Source organism: Balaenoptera musculus, chromosome 13 (assembly GCF_009873245.2).
Source record: "Balaenoptera musculus isolate JJ_BM4_2016_0621 chromosome 13, mBalMus1.pri.v3, whole genome shotgun sequence".
NCBI classification, from domain to species: domain Eukaryota; kingdom Metazoa; phylum Chordata; class Mammalia; order Artiodactyla; family Balaenopteridae; genus Balaenoptera; species Balaenoptera musculus.
The window spans coordinates 5,984,618-6,004,310 of record NC_045797.1 but is presented as its reverse complement, the minus strand read 5'-3'; the positions used below and the strand labels follow the sequence as shown (position 1 = coordinate 6,004,310).

The 19,693-nt window shown below is 47.4% G+C and overlaps 1 protein-coding gene across 1 annotated transcript in view; it reads right to left on the bottom strand.

The window, feature by feature from the left end:
- TBC1D8 (TBC1 domain family member 8) overlaps positions 1-14,812 on the bottom strand; it is a 134,389-nt gene extending 119,577 nt beyond the window's left edge. The window contains 1 exon segment of the mRNA XM_036872412.1: positions 14,507-14,812. Coding sequence (XP_036728307.1) covers positions 14,507-14,633 — 127 coding nt within the window. The 5' untranslated portion in view covers positions 14,634-14,812.
- Between the last annotated feature and the right edge of the window lie 4,881 nt (positions 14,813-19,693).

Sequence of the window (19,693 nt, the reverse complement as noted above, 5' to 3'; positions counted from 1 at the left end):
AAAAAAAAAAATCACTGACATGGAAAGCTTTATGTTATGCATATTCTACCACAATTTTTTTTTTTAATTCTGTTACTTAAACCATTTTTTTTTAAATTTTATTTATTTTTTGGCTGCGTTGGGTCTTCGTTGCTGCATGCAGGCTTTCTCTAGTTGCGGCGAGCGGGGGCTACTCTTTGTTGCAGTGCACGGGCTTCTCACTGCGGTGGCTTCTCTTGTTGTGGAGCACGGGCTCTAGGCGCACAGGCTTCAGTAGTTGTGGCTCGTGAGCTCTAGAGCGCAGGCTCAGTAGTTGTGGCGCATGGGCTTAGCTGCTCCACAGCATGTGGGGTTTTCCCAGACCAAGGCTCAAACCCGTGTCCCCTGCATTGGCAGGCAGATTCTTAACCACTGCACCACCAGGGAAGTCCAGACTTAAACCATTTTTAAAGGAACAAGGCAAAGCAAGGGTCTTGAGAGACACCAGCCCAGCCCAAGAGGAGGGGAGCAGGTCTGGAGGAGCTGAGCTGGGGGAAGGTGGGAACTGAGTCTCAGGGGCCCCCTTATCTTTCTAGAAAGGGCTAAACTCAGTCAAGTGACAACAGAGCCAGAGCATCTCTGCCTCGGATCAGACGGCTCCTGATCTGTAGTAAAGGAATACGGGCCGGTGGTCTCCGAAATCCCATCCCAACATCGTCCCCCTGTGACCCTCCGGGTCCGACCAGCAGGTGTCCCAGCAGAGAGATGAGGTTGTCCTCGTGATGGGAAGACTTGAACCCACAGCTGCGGAGGTTATTCTTATTTTTTTATTATTATTATTTTTTTAGCATTTTTTTTTTCTATTTATTTTTGGCTGTGTTGGGTCTTCGTTGCTGCGCGCGGGCTTTGTCTAGTTGTGGTGAGTGGGGGCTACTCTTCGTTGTGGTGCACGGGCTTCTCATTGCGGTGGCTTCTCTTGTTGCGGAGCACGGGCTCTAGGCACGCAGGCTTCAGTAGTTGTGGTACGCGGGCTCGGTAGTTGTGGCTCACGGGCTCTAGAGCACAGGCTCAGTAGTTGTGGCGCACAGGCTTAGTTGCTCCGCGGCATGTAGGATCTTCCCGGACCAGGGCTCGAACCTGTGTCCCCAGCATACGCAGGCGGATTCTTAACCACCGCGCCACCAGGGAAGCCCGGAGGTTATTTTTAAATAGGAAAATGAGTCCACTTCATCCCAGTCACCTACGGAAGGTTGCGGAGCTGATTCACAAAAGGGTAGAGGGACCAGGGCACCCCAAAGCACCAGGGAAGCCAACGGTGTCAACACCTCACAGAGCGCAGGAAGGCTGGGCCCCCAGACACACCCACACCCGAGGCCCAGGGCGGAACCCCGGGCCAGCTGTGCTCACGGTAGGTGCTCCACGTGCCGGTCCGCAGTGACGAGAAGGAGGCAAAAAGGCTTCAAGGAGGCAGGAGCTACTTCAAGTCTTTTGGCCCCAACATGGAGCTTATAAATAATGTGCCCAAAGCAGGCAAGAACCTCAAAGATTTGGTTCAAAGGCCCTAACTGCCTGGACTAAATATTTCAGTTTTTAAGGGCAAAGACCACAAAACCCAACCTCTTACAGTGTGGTAGAAACATCACAAAATGTTTTAATGAAGTAAGCTTAAAATGATGCCCAGGCTGACATATTCAAAGGGATTTGCGTGCACACTTGAGAATTCCAGTCCTAGGTTAATTACTAGAATAAGAAAGTAATTACGAGAGCTGAGTTGTTCTAGATTGATTGCTAGAGTAGTCACGAGAGCAGAGTTGTTCTAGGTTAATTGCCAGACTAAGTAATCACTAGAGTAGAGCTGCTCTAGATTAATTACAAGAGTAGAGTACATTCCACAAGGGCAGGACTTTGTCATGTTCACTGCCTGGAAGAGAGCTAGGCGCCCAGCAGCACCGTAAATACCTATTCAATGAACTTGTTTTCCAAGAGCTTCATGCTCTTAAAATTCAACTGTTTACTGACCACAACCAAGGCCTGACCTAACACTGAAACACGCACACACGACATTAAAAAGTCGTATGTCAAAGTCACTTCAAGCTTAGGGTGGTGTGGAATCACCACCTGCCCTGCTGCACCTGGCCACCGGGACCCCAAGAAACCTCAACTCTTTAGAAACCAGCGTACAAAAATGGTTGTTTCAATGAGAAAAGCAGAGGGTGGTTAGTTCGCACCACAACAAAGTTATTTTTCCTGCAGAAATTTCCTAAATAAAGGTTTTTTTAAAGCTCTACTTTACATTTTGTTATCGCAGGCTCAAAATACCTCAGTCAAAGTGGACAAGTGCTTCCGGGCTGACACTCAAACGTATTTGTTTGTTTAACTTTTTATTTGGAAATAACTGCAAGCTTAAGGAAAAGCTTCAGGAATTAAAATAGGACCGAGAACACCCATATACCCTTTGCCTAGAAACAGATTCACCAACTGTTAACAGCTCACACCATCTGCTCTAACACTGCTCTCTCTCACCCTCTCTTTTTCTCATGAGATGTGATATGATATGACCAATATGATGTGATATGGTGCGCTATGATATATGACATGATGTGATGTGCTATGGTATGATGTGATGGGATATTGAATACAGATATTCTCTTAACACAATAGCCTAGTTACCAATGTCACTCAATTTAACACATGCTATGCTTTTATCTACTCTTTGTATTCCAGTTGTGTTATGTTACCCAATAACAAACACCCATTAGAGCATTTTCCCCTCCAGCCCAGGACCCTCTCTAGGGCTGGGTATCACATTTAGTTATCATGTCTGCTCAGTTTCCTTTAATCCACAGCCTTCCTTTGTCTTTTAGGACTGATGTTTTGAAGACAGAAGCCCCCATCTCCCTTTTTTTGTTTTTGACAGTTTTGATCCAAAAAGTTGTTTATAGCTTGTAATAAAAATATTCTAACATCTGAAATACTACGATCTGATTCAAATTTATAGATTTTTCTATACATTTTTTTTAACATCTTTATTGGAGTATAATTGCTTTACAATGGTGTGTTAGTTTCCGCTTTATAACAAAGTGAATCAGTTATACATACGTTCCCATATCTCTTCCCTCTTGCGTCTCCCACATTTTTAATAATTTACTCTGTTCTTAAAATGGAGATCTCTCTGAGGCTTAAGTAATGGGGAAACTGTCTAATTTATACAAGTCTGATTCTAAATAAAACTTTTCAGGAATGCATATCACAATATTATACATGTAGCATATTAGAGCACGTCTTCCCAAAGCTTCTGCGATTAGGATCTCTTTTTGTGTGAGCACATCAGCCACTCAAGTCTCTCTCTGAGGTTCTCCCTCCCTCTCCTTCTCTCTCCCCCTCCTGTCTTCCCGGCTTCCCACATTTCCATCTTCCCATCTTCCCTCCCTCCCTCCCCCACACACAGACTTTCTAATGATCTTTCTGCTATAAACGGATGCTCACCTATGGAGACCCTGGTCTTGAGTCTTAGTAAGATTTCAGGCACCATCAATACAATCAAATCTCTGGCTTTGCCTACAGTGTGGGTTTCTGTAGATTTTAATTCAAAAAAAGTAAATACGCTTACCATTATATGACTCTAACTTAACTTTTGGCTATTAATATACAGTGCTCAAATCCAGCCTGCCGGGTCATACAGAAAGTTAAAAATCAAACAAGGAAAGCAGCTCTTACAGTGGGACACGCATCCCATCAAAGAGAACCTTCCAGTTCCACAAGAGGCTTTCCAACCTCTCTTCTCCTCAAATCTCAATGTTTTATTTGGATAAATGAAGACAAGCAAGAGGCTGAAAGACAAAACAACATCCGCTTAACGCAGACCTTTTCACGGCAAGCCACCTGAGCATCAGACTTCAGAGCTGTAGCTCTCGGACACGCCACCATCATCAACCTCACCTAACAGCAATTCCCAGGTTAATACATCAAGCTGTAGTGCCATCTCTATTAGCCTCACCTTGCCACGGAGCTGGCTCAGGGACTTGACTTCAACCGGCAAGTGGTGGTACAGCAGACACGAATCTCACTCTAATGTATCAGATTCAACCGCCTGCGTGGACCAAAAAACGCAGAAGGGACAATAAATTCACCTGGACAGCCCACACCTCAAGGAGCACATGCCCTGGTGTGAGCCCCTTGGGGGGCTGGAATCTCCCAGTTCCACTGAGGCCTCCACCTCGCAGAAACTCCTTGTACCAGGAGCAGATTACCAAGACAGGTGACCCTGCTGGTTTCAGGGTAAGTTTAACCGCAAGCAATTTTTGTCCTTCATGTTGATTTCGGAACCTAATCCCCACATTGAGAGACAGTTCTATTATATGGGGATGAAAAACACAGGCGCACGTATGTACACACACACACACACACACACACACACACACGGTTTTGTTACACTGGGTTTACCCAAATCTAGTCTCTCCAGCCAAATCCTTGCTGTGACTGAATCCTTGACAGATGCAAGATCGTGAGCTATATATTCTGAAAGTAATCTTAAGGCCTTGCTTACATTTTACATTTATTTTAAATTATAACAGCAAAACAGCAACATAACAGAAACTCAGAATCCACCTTGGCTCTCTATGCTCCAGTAGTAGATGAAATATCTAATCTCTATCTAAGGTGCGTTAACCTTTTCTGCCTTTTTTTTTTTAAACAAAGTGTTTCTGTCATGTAAATACTGCTTCTCAAGTGAGAAACTCCAGAGGTTCCTTCCACACCTTGCATCACTAGGCCCGTCCCATTTTAAGAATGTTACCAAATTTCCTCACGAAAACATTCCTACATCCCATCATTGGGCCACAATTTAGAACCCTGTTAGATGGACTCAATCATTCAGGGAAGCCAAACTTCCTGGGGAGCCTTTGTAATTCACTGAAATAATCTGCATTTTCCATCTAGCAATAAATTCTATTTTTTGAATCCTGATAACATGATTTACAACAAAAGACTGTTTAGCTTTATGAATCTGAGAAATAAAGTCTGGTCAAAACACTTAGTGAAGCCAGATCAGATTCCCACCAGCACTTACCCCAGACAAGAGGGTACAAGGGGCGTGGCACCAAATGCCAAACAAGTAACATTACCCAATTTTTTAAGTTGCCACGGTCTCCTCAAAGGGTTTCTTTTGCCAGGTGAAGCAATCACTGTTCAGGGCTGAGCCAACATCCTTGGGTTCCATCTAAATTAGTTAAACTCTCTTGGTGGTCAGTTACAGATCCTTTGAGGCATTTTTGTTGTTGTTGTTCAGTCCTGAGTACTTAACCTCATTTCCAAAACAAAATTCCTTGGGAAATGCTCCTGAGGTCTCCCTCCCCTGGATGCCTTACCTACGTCCTTGACCTCTTCAAATCCTACCCATTGCCCATCTCAAGGCCCAGCTGCCCTTCCGCAAGCCCACAATACCTACAGATCCATCATTCAGCACTCTGTTGACAAATGATAAATTTGTAACGGTGACAACAACAAAAACCAACCAAACTCCACCTTAACAAAGCTGTACCCACACGCGGTGCCTACCTCCTCACCACCCGCCAGCAGCCTACAGCCCACTCCCACACCACGCCAACCGGCACCCAAACTGCTCTCGTTGAGGTTGCCAACGTCTTACGAGCCTGTTCCACACGACGTTGCATAGGTGATCCCTCTTCCCTCCCTCCTTCTTAAATACACTCTTCTCTTGCCTTCTGGAAAAATCCACTCTGATTTCCTCCCCTCCCAAGCCACTCCTCACCCCCCTCTGTGGTTTCCTCCTCTGTCCAGGCCTTACTGGACAGCTCACGGCCCGTCAAAGCTAACTTATCCAAAGCAGGCTCTCAGAGGCCGCAGGGCTTTTGCACATGCTGTTTCTGCCACTCAGAAGGCTCTTTCTCTCACTCTGCAGCACGCCAGCACCATCCTATACACCCTGCAGGTCTCAGCTGAGATCACAGGTCCTCAGAGAAATGCTCCCTGACACCTCAAGCTAAATTAGCTTCCGTGTTATTCCCTCTCACACCCCCTACATTGACCACCATTGATAATTCTGTATTTCATGGTTTAATACTGCCACCCCCACCAACCACGAGCACCTTGCCCCCTCCAGACCGTACGCTTCATGAGAACAAAGGGCCTGGCATTGTTGGATGCAATATTCTTTGGGCTTTTTCTTCTTCTTTACATACAAATAATTAAGTGGATTTTGCCAACATGTCTATAAAATATAACAGTTTGAAATATAAACACTTCCACAAAGCAAAAACTGCTGTTGTTGCTATATTATCACTGTTGTGCAGGTTAAGGAACTGAGACCCCAGAAGGAATGGGATCCAGTTATAGTACCCTACCTATAGGAAAGGGACAAAAATTATAAATGTATCGTACGTGTATAACTCTAACCTGATTTCTTCTCTGGAGGAAAACAATCATCCAGAATAGATATATTTTAATTTCAAATAAAAGTACCTGGCTAGATTAGATGCATTTCTGAAAATAGGTTTTAAGCCTCTGTGAAATTGACATACCCCACATATTCGAGACACTTTGAAGGCTAAATATAGTTTACTGAGAGGACAAATATGTGAAGCAGGGCAGTTCAGGAATCACGGCCGTGAGGCACTAACACGACTCTGCTTCAATGCCTCTCCTGACCCCGTTACCCACGGGATCCCCATTACCCAGAAAAAATGCCAAGCTCTCCCAAAGTTTACATTCTGTATTTTATCCAGTTTACATGTGCATGGAAAGAAGCATCTAACTGGACAAGGTCCATGAGAAACCCAGCAGCCCCTCCCTGCTCCCACTTCCCAGCTCCCCGAGGGCAACCACTCCCAGTTCTTTACTGGTTCTTTTCGCATTCACCTCCACTTCTCCGGGAACATGCTGGTACGACTACTTCTTCAGTTTTCCATGCGGGCATCGGCTGGCAATTTCCAGAAGTGGAGGATGTATCCCCCATTCACTCAGCAACCCCACCTGCCACTCACTCCTCAATTAGGCAGCAGCCTGGGTTAGACCCCGAGTCGATATTTACATTCTTGTAACGACGTAAACGTTAGTGCAAGCTGAGCTTTGTAGTAAAAGGATGAAACCTTTCCTAACCTACACAGCTTTTTATGTTCCCTGGAGTTGACAACTGTCCTGGAATTCTTGGCTGATTCAGCTTTCTATGTGTCAAGAATTCACCCACAAGCTCTCCCCTGGTGATAGGATGTTCCTCCAACACGTGCAAGTGCAAGCGTGTCCCTGCTCTATCAGTTTCTCTTCTCCTAGGAGTTGTCCTGGAGCCTCCGCCCTGCTCCTATCTGGACTGAGGACCAGACTCTCATCTAAGGCTCTCCCTTCACCATCATCCCGGAGATTCCCTTCTAAAGATTTCTTCTTAAACAAGTAACAAAAAGTACAAACTATTAGAGGACAAGAATGGTACATCTGGCTGCGTGAAAATTAAGAATTTGGTCCTTCAAAAGACCCACAACAAAAATACAAAGCCCAGGCATGGAGTGAGAGATTTTTCAATACATATAATTGAAAAAGAATACAGAACACATAGACACATGTGCGTGCACACATACACAGACACACACACACAGCTCCTAAGATAAGAAAAAGACACAAACCTTTCTCAAAAGGCAAAACAAATACTTACTAAACACATAAAAAGATTCTTACCCCTATGAGGGAAACACCATCTCGGGGGTTCTCAGATACTATTTTAATACCTACTAGATTGGCCAAAAGTAACATCTCTGACAATGTTCACAGCAGCACTATTTGTAACAGCAAAACAACAGCAACTAGAAACCCAAATATCAACTGACAGGAGAATGAATGAATGAATCGATCGATAATGGTATATTCATTCAATGGGTCACTACCCATCAATGAAAATAAACAAACATGGTTACATGCATCAGCATGGTTCAATGTTAGAGAAACATAATTATACACATAAAACTGTAACTATAATGGGGGGGCAGAAAAATAAGCTTCGGAAAAAATACATAAAGTATGATTCCCCTTGTAAAAAGTTTAAGAAAAAAACATACAAACAGCCCCTTACTGGGGGCTGTTTATTTTGTTGTTGATTTCTCTTTCTCTTTTTTTAAAGTTAAAAAAAAAAAAAAAAAAGGAAGCAGAAAAATAATAAAATCTAATGGTTACAACACACCCACCAAATGTTCAAGAATATTAATGACTCAGATTTGTAGAGCTGTGTTAGTTGGCTGGTGATGTGCTGGGAAAATCATTCTGGGTCTGTACAGGATCATTTCCATAAAGGTTACCAACGGGGAGTTCTAACAGCTGGGCTGGCGCAGCTGACAAACCACCACTAATCCTTACAAGCACATAGGGCGGGTGTGAGAAATAACAATAACAACCCTCTGTATTATTTATTCCTGTTTTCTTCATAACTTCCATTTTCAGGATCATGCGAAACATTTCTCAACCTCAAAGGCTCACAGCTCTCAATTCTACGTGGGCATCCGTGTATTCACTAAATACATATCAACAGTGCTCCAGCGACAGCAAGGATTCCAGGGCAGGCGGCACAGTGGTGAGGGACGCAGACCTGGGACCTCCCTTCTGGAGCTCAAGGTCTGGTTTGCTCGAAACAGATAAAGCCACAAAGAGCCACATCACGACAAACAGTGGTCAGTGTTCTAAAGGAAAAGCAGAGGGTGGGACAAGAGGATGGGGGCAGGGGGTCCATGTCCAAGCAGTGGAGCTTAGGCTGAGACTGGAAGGGCAGGTGGGAGCGCCCCAGGCAGAGGGGACAGCCCGTGAAGGCCCGGGAGAGGAAAGTGACCGACACTGGAGGGTCTTTGCTCAAGTGCAGAAGGCAGGGGAGAAAGAGCCTTAGAGGTGGTGCAGGGGTAGCTCATGCGAGACCCCAGGAGCCGTGAAAATACGTCCAGGGCTGCTTTTTAATGCAATTGATTAAAGCTTTACAAAATAAGGAGGGGAAAAAAAAATCTGTGCTGGAAATATGATCAGATTTACTACTTTCATTTTAAATAAATCCCTCCTTGATCCAATGCTGCCAGAATATGGCTCAAGTAAATGAATTCTTTAAACGTTCCAAGCCTCCCAATCGTTTTCAGCTCTTCCTAAAGAGCCCCAGTTAGGCTGAAACAGCCTTCCCTACCCACACATTTGTACCTCATATTATTTCCTGGAGTGACACAGCCCAGGCCTTGTTTGGTTATCTAATTACAAATGCATGGCCCTTATTATGTTCTCATTAAATGCATCTGTTGGGGACCCCAAAGCTTTTGTTAAAGGCTTATCAGCCCTTAGAGATAACACCAGTTATTTTACTTATATAAACCTTCTGATTTATGCCCCTGGAATCAAAGTACTTCCGTTGTTTGTGATTTCTCCCTTGTTGTGCTTCTGGAAAACAAGACCAAAGTATGTAAGACTCTAGAGCCAATATGTGGGGAGTCTGCACAATGCAACGGCCGCCCTGTTGAACCAAAGGGGTTTTTGTTGGTGGCAGGGATGAAATCCACCACCAACTTCAGCTACCTGAGCAGGACTCCAGCTGACGTCAGGCGGACTAGCCAAGAAAGGCCACGCTGGGGCTGGGCTTCACCATTCCAGCCATGGAGCAGAGTCATTCTGAGCAAGCTCTGGGAACCCCACGGGAATTCCTAGATGAGACTCCCCCAGTCTCCTGTTCCAAAGGCAGGAGACGACTCACCCTGGGCACAGCCGGCCACTCACACTCAGTTCCCTTTATCTACTAGGATTTAATGTGGTCAAAGACCCTCTGTATCCAAATCCTGCTGGCACAAATTGCTATTTAAATATTTAATCTTCTAATTACACTTAGTAAATCCTGCGCTAATAGATAAATGTTGCTTACATCCTTCACTACAATGCAAACTATTTTACGACACTTCGTGTTCTAAGAAGCGCTCTTGTTCTTCGGTTTTTTAAATGTTACTCTGCTTTGCTTTTCTTCAAACCTACCAGGTGACGAGCACAACTAAGCCCTTCATGTATATTGTTTATTTTCATTCTAACCCTTATTATAATCGGAAGCCTTGTGCATTGCTGATGGGAAAGATGGGCTAGCCATGGTGGAAAACAGCTTCTAACCCTCTAAAGTTAGTTTTTGTCCGTGCCTGAAGGCAGAGTTATAAGGAAGGCTCAAAGAAGCCAAATAAACTGGCCCAGATTTGTACCCAACCAACTTATCTTGACTCCAAAGCCCATATTTTCCACTCCCACTCCTAACTTCCTCCCTTGACCCAGTTAGGAAATCGGTTAGCCCATAACTGCTACAAATGCGGTGACAGGAACAGGGGCCAAAGGGAAACACTCTGAAAAGTAGAAAACATCAATATGTGATTCAAATTATTACTCTTAAACTGCCAGCCTCTTTGGGGAAAGAACTGCAAGATTATACAGGAATGTGCATAATAAAACACTGAAAAATAAAATCCTTCAGAGGGGCACATCTGGGTGGTGATATTCGGTCTTTATTTTTTTATTTTTATTTTGTTAATTTATTTTTGGCTGCATTGGGTCTTTGTTGCTGCACGCGGGCTTTCTCTAGTTGTGGCGAGCGGGGGCTTCTCACTGCAGTGGCTTCTCTTGTTGCGGAGCACGGGCTCTAGGCGCACGGGCTTCAGTAGTTGTGGCGCACGTGGCTCGCGGGCTCTAGAGCGCAGGCTCAGTAGTTGTGGCGCACGGGCTTAGTTGCTCCGCGGCACGGGGGATCTTCCTGGACCAGGGCTCGAACCCGTGTCCCCTGCATTGGCAGGCGGATTCTTAACCACTGCACCACCAGGGAAGCCCATCGGTCTTTAAAGTTTCATTCATGCTGCTCATTTTAAGTGCATCAGAGACCCCGGGGTGCGGGAGGGTGGGGGTGGGCAGTGATGTTGGGTGTCCTTCTGCCCACCACCTCCCAAAGGCTAACTGTACCCACTCTGTTCTCCCAGAGCTGCACTTTTATAAGAAATATTCCCACAGGCTGGAAACCGTATCCAAGGGAACACTGTATAACTTCACTTCCTCCCTTCCAGGGCAGCAAAAATCACTCTGTCAGGGGAGTTGTGGAAACATCTTACAATACTGTGTTCAGCCACACCATGTTCAAACTGGAAGCGAAGGTCACTGCCTTCCAGCACCGCCTGCCCCCTCCCCAGCCCAAGATCTCCTTCTCGAAGGTCCCTGGGGCTGGTAATTGAAGCCACCTGAGAGGCTGGTGCCCCGCTCCTTTGCCCTCAAAGGAGAAGCTACAAAAATAGACAGGAGCTTTCAATTCCCACCCACCCTCTCCAGCTTTCCGGTGGGTCAGCCTGCAGGTACACAGGAAGCCGAGGAGAGAGAGGGCACGTTTCCTGGCCCATGTGATCAGCTCAGTCTGAACGCTGGGCCTCCACACCCACCCAACTTTTGAGAAAAAAAAGTGGGCTCCACCTTTCATGCATGGACTCAACCATCTATTCATCCTACAAATGTTACCTGAGCATATACGCAGTGCTAGGCACCATCACAGGTAAAATACCTGCCCTCATAGACCAGACAATTTAGTAAGGGAAACAATGAACAAAATAAGTATTTTGTATATTAGAAAGGGATACGGAGAAAATAAACCTGGACATGTGTATAGGGAGCGTGTGTGTGTGTGTGTGTGTGTAAGCAGGAAGACGAATTACAATCCTCAATGAAACAAAACCTTCTATTTCTGAGGGTGGGCAAGTTTTCAACATGTCAGATTACTTTAAACGCCAATGGAGACCTCACATTTTTAAGCCCCTACTACCTAATCTCAAACTCAGCATCGCAATACAAAAAGAGACACTTCCTTTTATTGCTCCTTTACATTTTATCTCCAGCCCTCTTAATCATCCTCTACTTGCTTCTCTCCAAAGAAAAGCCTAAAAGCAGTCAGAATGCACACCCTTTGATTTCATAGATAAACTCAGTTTAAGCTTTAAATCTTTGAAATAAATTGCTAAATATCTGCCATATTAGAATTCTACGTTTTCTGAAAACCGCCACCAACATGGAGCTGGCCTCTGTGTCACATCAGTTTTGATTTTACAACACTCGTAAGGGCCCCAGTAAGACCAGCCATCGGAGGATGTGGTAACAGGGTTGCCTAACTGGTACAGCCATTGGCTCCCCGGCTAAATGTCCAAAGGTGGAGTGTTCAGCTGCCGTAGGGGATGCCACCCTTTCGCAATCAGCAGGAGGTTCTGAGTCTCCAAGAAATAAAGCAAAGTGCCAGGGGTCTCTTTGTGGGGAATTTTCCTCCCTTTTTCGGCCAATCTTACTGCCTTCAAGAATAAGAAAATTGGGCTTCCCTGGTGGCACAGTGGTTAAGAATCCGCCTGCCAATGCAGGAGACACAGGTTCAAGCTCTGGTCTGGGAAGATCCCATATGCCGTGGAGCAACTAAGCCCGTGCGTCACAACTACTGAGCCTGCGCTCTAGAGCCCGCGAGCCACAACTACTGAGCCCACGTGCCTAGAGCCCGTGCTCCGCAACAAGAGAAGCCACCGCAAGGAGAAGCCCGCGCACCGCAACGAAGAGTAGCCCTCGCTCGCCACAACTAGAGAAAGCCCGCGCGCAGCAACGAAGACCCAACACAGCCAAAAAATAAATTAAAAAAAAAAATAAGAAAACTGTGCATATTCACAGCAAGCCCAAACCAAAGTAAAGCCCAAAGGCACAGGTGCTACAGCCCTGCTTGATTTTGGAATGCAGCGGGGGGGGGGGGGGGGCATCATTTTGAGTTCACCTCAGACAGACTGGACCTCAAAGCAGGCTCTCCAGAAGGGAAGCCATCCTGAACCTCCATCAGGCACGGGATCTGAGGCTTTGCCCTCCAGGTCTGGACCCACCTCCCCTGCTGGATGGTGAATAACCTGAAGTCCTTCCCCAAGTAGCCACAGGACGAGCATCCCACAGTCAGTGTGCGCTGAACTAAGTCAATGAACGTTTGCTGGACCGACGTTCCTTGTTTCCTGTTTCACAAATCTTCAAGCCCTGTCCTCACCCTCTACTAAAGGAGACCATTTATAGGCCAAGTGCTGTGTTTAATGCACCAAAGATTAAGATACACAGCCTTCAAAGGACTGGGGAGACGAACCCCTCCTCCGGCCTCTTCGCCTCTGATGAGCCCCACAGGGCGCCACCAACCTCCATTTCCCAAGAGCCCAGGCACTAAGTGCCACTGTGCTGCCCAGGGGCCCAGAAGGCCCACCCAACCTCCTACACTAACTCCCCCACTCAGAGTTTCAAACAGCCCGCAGAGCAGGCCCACCTGCTGCCCACCTGTTCCCACTGATCACCATGACCATAGGTCACCCCACTGCCCCTTCCATCCAGAAATCCCACCAACTCCGGCTGACTCCTTGAGGCTCAGTGAAGTCTACCCTCCCTACCGAATCCAACTGCCTGCTTTCCAGCCTCCCCGATCTAAAGTATGGGAAGGGTAATGCCCTGGCACTTGGTTCTGCCCTTTCAGGACATATGAATCGCATTTCCCCATAGACTTTACTCCAGGAGGGCCTCCCCCAGAATAAACAGGCAGCAGTCACCAACAATGAGCCCAGGGACCCAAGCTCGTCCCCTTGACCACCCTCTCCCCGGCCTTGGTCTCCTCCTCCTCGGTATAAGGAGGGACAAAATGGGAAGATCTAAAGTCCCTCTTATTTCAGATTCCAAAATCTGAAATTCCATATAGCTTCCCTAGATACAACTGGAAAAGGCTCATATTGTTCCTCTGTTGACCTTTTAAACAGGTGTCCCAGCTTATGCAAGTTATCCAAAGGCCTGATTTTCAAAGAGTTTTGGACCATAACTTTCAGAGGGAAAAAAATGCTTTTTTTTTTTTTTTTTTTTTAGTAAATTTTACAAGCCTGAGTTTTCTTCCTCCTTTCATTCCTAGGAGGAAAGTGAAGGGATGGGGGCGGGGAACTGACCTGCTCAGTTCTGCTATTAAGATCACGAGCTCGGAATTCGTACCACCTGCGTTTCTCCTCCGGGCGTGGAGACCGTCCCAGGCCCGCCCGGCCCGACCCGTTCACCCGCCCGACAGTCCCGGATTGCCAGAGCCTCCCGAGCTGCGCCCCGCCATGGGCCGGCCGTGTGTCCCCAGCCGTGACACCACCTGGAGCCTCGGGCGCGTCCAGATGGCCGGGACGCACCCACTGTCACCTGGCCCCGCACGGCGGCCCCGCTCCTCCCCGGGCGGCCCTCGCTCCAGCCGGCGTCTCTCCTTCGCTTCCCGAGCCAAGCCTGGCCTCCGGGCGGTCACCGGGCCAGGCGGCGAAGGCACCTGCCCCGCCCGGGAAAATGCACGAGCCCGCAAGTCCCTTCTGCCACCACCTCGACGGGAGCTTGCAGGAGAGGCAGGAGAAAGGAAAACAAGCCCGAGGCAGGGCCGGCCTGGCGTCTCCCACAAAACCGCCACCTGCGCCGCAGCCCCGGACTGGGGCCGCGGGCCCGGCGGGGAGCGAGGTCCGGGCCCGGCCGATGCGCCCGCCCGCCCCGGCGCGCCCCTTACCCGTGAGCCGGCCGCCCCCCTCGCCGTGCCCGCGGCGCCGCTGCAGGATGAAGTAGCAGCTGCTCTTCTGAGTCACCCAGAGCTTCAAGGCGTTCTTCAGCAACACCTCCTCGGGCTTGAGCCACATCGCGGAGGTCCGGCCGCGCCCGCGGGCCCCGGCTCACATCGCCCCGGCCGCCGGGCCGAGCCCGCTTGGGAGGAGGAGGAGGCGGCGGCGGCGGCGGCGGCAGCGGTGGGGAGCGCAACCAGCCGGCGCCCTGCGCTCGGGAGTCCGGGGAGCGCGGCGGGCGCAGCTCGCCCCTCGCGGCCCGCGCAGCCCGCGCGCAGGCCCCGCCCCGGGCCCGCCCACGGGTCGCCGCGCCCCGCCCACCCCGCCGGCTCCTGCGGCGCCGCCAGGGTTTCCGAGTCCCGGCGGCTCCAGCGCAGTTCCGGAGTGGAGGGAGGAAGTCCAATCCCGGCTGCCGGGCTCCCCGCCTCTCCCCCTGCGCTCGCGGGGGGCGCCGCGGCCCCTCTCCTCTCCAACGCCCCTGCGGGGAGGCAGCCCGGAGAGCAGCAGGAGGAGGAGGAGGCGATGGTGAAAAAGACATCTTGTTGTCCCAGCTGCAGGTTGCCGACCTAGGGCATTTATCTTTGGGGGGACAGAATGCACCCCAGGAAATCCAGGTGTGTTTGGAATAACACGGCACTTAAAATAACAAGAAACGTTTTTACAAATAACCAAAAAACAGCGTTAAAAGCTAAAAATTATTTTCCGATTTTTTTAAACGCTGAGCGTACGTTTTCCGTGATCTCACGAGGGATCCCTCGGAGCTGCTGAAGAAGCTGCGATGTTGTAGGACCCTGCGGCGAGGTTCACACCAAACTCAACACTGGACGTCCCTCGTGGGCACAGAAGATGCCGATATTAGGGTTCCCCTGCAGGTCCCCTACCCAGGAACGAAACCAGGCACGTTGGCTCTCAGAGAATGGAAAAGCTGGGAAGTATGGAGTAGGTGATAGTAAAGAAAAGCTAGAGCGAATATGCAGGTAGGGCTTTAAAAGTGAGTATTTCCTCAAAGCGTGGTAGAAATAGACACGTGGACGCTGGCCTTGAACAGCTGAGGGGGGCTCCGAGGCGTCTCCTCAAGGAAGCAGTTAAATCCAACGTCCTAGAAAGAGAGGGAAAGAAACTCCAACATGACCCTCGGGTTTTGACAAAGGGACGCCTGACAACATGTGACTTAATTAGGACAAAACTGAAGTAAAGCTCCCACAAGATTCCTGGGAACTGAGTAGAACTGCTTCACTGGAGGCCAAGGAATCTGTTTGTAGAGGATCAGAAACCCAGATCTGACCCAGCAGGTGAGAAGCCAGGTAAGAGCCCTGTGCCCAGGACAAACAGGACTGCCCACCCAGGGGACAGGGGCAGCTGTGGTCCAGAACTGCAGGCCATAGACAGATATCCCCTGAGCACAACTGAGGGAGGGAGTCAGCTGTTCTCAGGGGGCCTTGGGTGCCGCAGAGCACTCAGGGTGAGCAGGGATGGCTAGAAAATATTCCTTCCAGAAATAGTCGCCGGCACCCAGCCCCCTCGGTCAGATGCACTGCCAGGCCCTGGAGCTGCGGACATGAGTGGAACAGGGTTCCCTGCCCTGAAGGACTCTCAGGTAGGAAAGCAGGCACAAAGTGTCATGGGCGTCATGCTGGGGACAGTGGGGTGCACAGAATGAACGGTCAGTTCCTCTGGGAGGGGACTGAGAAAGCCCCACAGAACAGCTGTGGTTTGACTGGGGCTTGGAAAATGAATGTGTTTGGCACAAGGTCAAGTCGGGAGGGCAGTTCTGGTGAGTGGATCAGCACATATGTCTTTGTGGTTTAGGGCATACCTCTAGGGACAGACTGCCCTAGATCAAATCCCATTCCTCTTACTAGTTCACTGTGCAACCTTGACCTTGGGTAAGATAGGAAACTCAGGGAGTCTCAGTCTACTCAGCTCTAAAATTGGGATAATCATAGCACCTCCTTTATAGGTACTATCCAGTGTATAATATATTCAAGTGCTTAGAACAAACATAAACACTCAATAAATGTCAGCTATTATTACTAAATGTACCGAAGTTCTTGGAAGTGAAACAATCCACATATACACTCACCCATATTTTACCCATATGTTGAAGCCCTAATCCCTAGTATCTCAGAATGTGACCTTATTTGGAAATAGGGTCATTGAAGGTGTAATTAAGTTACAGTGAGCTCATTAGGGTGGACCCTAATCCAGTATGACTGGTGTCCTTATAAAATGGGAAATTTGGACACAGACAGGCACAAAGGGAGAACGGCATGTGAAGATTACATGTGAAGATTGCAGTTAGGCTATCACAAGCCAAAGAACTACCAGAAGCTAGGAGAGAGGGCTGGAACAGATCCTTCCCTCAGAAGGAACCAACCTCGATCTGGGATTTCCGGAAGCGTGAGACAATGTCTGCTGTTAAGCCACGCAGTTCGTGGTACTGTGTTATGGCAGCCCTAGCAAACTCATACAGTTGGCTCTCTAATCTTGCCCACCCCTGCTCAGTAGCAGGTCTCTTGAGTTGGGTTCTGTTTCCTGCCAGGACCTTGACTGATGCCAGGAGGGTCCCCAGCACACACAGTTCCTCAATATGGAATTCTGGCTGGGCTACTCACCTATCTGTGCATGCATTGGGAGCAAAAGGGGTGTGGTAATCTGTGACATAGAGCGGCCACAGGATTACTCAAGTGAGCACTGGTGGTAGTGGGACGGGCAGATAGAGGACAAGGCGTGGAGGGCCATTGCTGCTGTTAAACACTGATTGCTATGACAATGATGTTAATTACAAAGAGTGTAGAGCGAGATGGCTGTTTCTGACTGCCCTGAAGAGTTTTTTTTTTTAAATAAGCATGAAGTTTTAAATTTCAATCTCAAGATACAGATATGGTGACATTCAGAGAATCCTTTATAGGGTACAGCTGCAGGACACACAAGGGTCATCCTCAGATCCTAAATATAATTGTTCAGGTTACAAAGTTTTTGCAAAGTTGGGTTTTTTTTTCTTTTGTTTACTGAAGTATAGTTGATTTATGATATTGTATTAGTTTCAGGTGTACAGCACAGATAGATATGTCCATTCTTTTTCAGATTCTTTTCCCTTTATTGCGAAGTTTAAGTGTTCAACCTCAGCAAATTCTCTTGCTAAGATTAGAACACTGACCAAGAAGGAGCAGGACCATAGATTGTGATGGGAATATTTGTGTGGACACAAAGTGATAATTACGTGATGCCATAGAGGTGTTAGCTAACGCTACAATGGCCATCATATTGCAGTATAAATGTATCACGTCAGTATGTTGTACACCATAAGCTTACACAGTGTATTATGTCAATTACATCTCAATTTTGTAAAAAGTTGAATGCAGAAACTCAAAGAAATGAAGAGGAGACAGAGAACAACAGAATTAGAACATAAATTGACAAAATTATCCAAAACATTATCAACAAAAGTTATTAAAACAAATGTGTAATAGAGGGACTTCCATGGTGGTCCAGTGGGTAAGATTCTGCACTCCCAATGCAGGCAGCCCGGGTTCGATCCCTGGTCAAGGAACTAGATCCCGCGTGCATGCCGCAACTAAGAGTTCGCATGACGCAACTAAGTAGTCCTCATGCCACAACTAAAAGATCCCACGTGCCACAACTAAAGATCCTGCATGCTGCAACAAAGATCCCACACGCCTCAATGAAGATCCCACATGCCGCAACTAAGACCCGGTGCAGCCAAAATAAATAAATATATATATATATATATTTTTTTTTTTTTAATGTGTAATAGAGAAAACAGATAAACCCAAAAGTTGGATATTGAAAAATTAATACAGTCTCTAGAAAGACTAATCAATAGAGAAAGAAAGAGGGAAGGGGGGAAGATTCAAAATAGAGCTTCATAAATGCAAATAAAAAACATAATTGTAGATTCTAGAGATGCTGAAAAAACAATACTAATGTATTATTAAATTTTTTTAAAAAGCTGAGCTCCCCAACCGCAAGCCTCCCCTGCCTACAGAAGCAGCCCCTCTTCCCCTGTTTAAGGAAATTAGCAATCACTCACAAGAAGACCTTTCACCTGGGGCCTTTGTCTCCTATTTGGATGCCCGTTCTCAAAAGCTGCCCACACTGCACCTCATTGGCTCCAGGCCCATAGCAAGAATAAACTCCCAGCTGAGCCCAGAAGAAAATTGCAAGGTCTGCTGGGGACGAGGTGGAGGTAGATTATACACCAAGGAAGTTGGAATATCTTGCCCATGTGTATTGAGAGGAAGCTGAGGGTCATGTATGGGAATGGAATCTACACTGTTACACCAAGAGGGATGAAATGTAAGGTTGGATTCAGCAAGATTTACAAACGTATATACACTCACTCAGGACTCCTGATGTAATGCATTATATTCAGCACATCTGAGTGGCTCTAAGGTTTGATTCCTTGGTTTATTGAAGCCTGGATTTAACAATGGCCTAAATTCAATGAGGATGAGATGCTAAAACTTCTCTGGCATATTGTAGACTAAGGAAAGGGTTTGAAGGCTTAGGAGATTATAATGTTTGAGTTGATATATTATATGCAACCTACTCAACCAACACCCCACAAGCATAGCATACCCCTGGCCATCAAGACCACCACCCTACAACCACAACATGCATCTTCATCAAGACATTGAGAAATGTGGGAAACTTCTTCTAGTAATGGCAGTTAAAGACCAATCCTCCTGCCGAAAACCGCCATAAAAGCTGGACAAAGTATTGTTTTTAAATCTGTTTCTTCAAGTCATGAGAGAACTACTGTGGCAGCAAGGACTTGAGGTGGCAAGAATCTGAGGAGGTGAGCCAGACATATGATCAAGTTCTTCCCCTCTAAGTATTTGCAGATTCCAAGTGACAGCTTGGAGACTAAGAAGCCAAGCACACCTTCTGGACATTTACAGGGCCAGAGAGATAAAAACTGGAGTTAGGATCCCCAAAGCGTTACATCCTCAGAGTAGAGAAGAGCCAGAGGAAGACAAGCCTTCACAAAGACTAGAACTGCCCAGCCCACAAGCATCCCAATGCCTGATTCAAACGTTTCCCCCAACCCTAATGACCCACCAGGAGCAAAAGTAAATTCTCCCAACAGATGATAACACCATCCAAAGACTCAC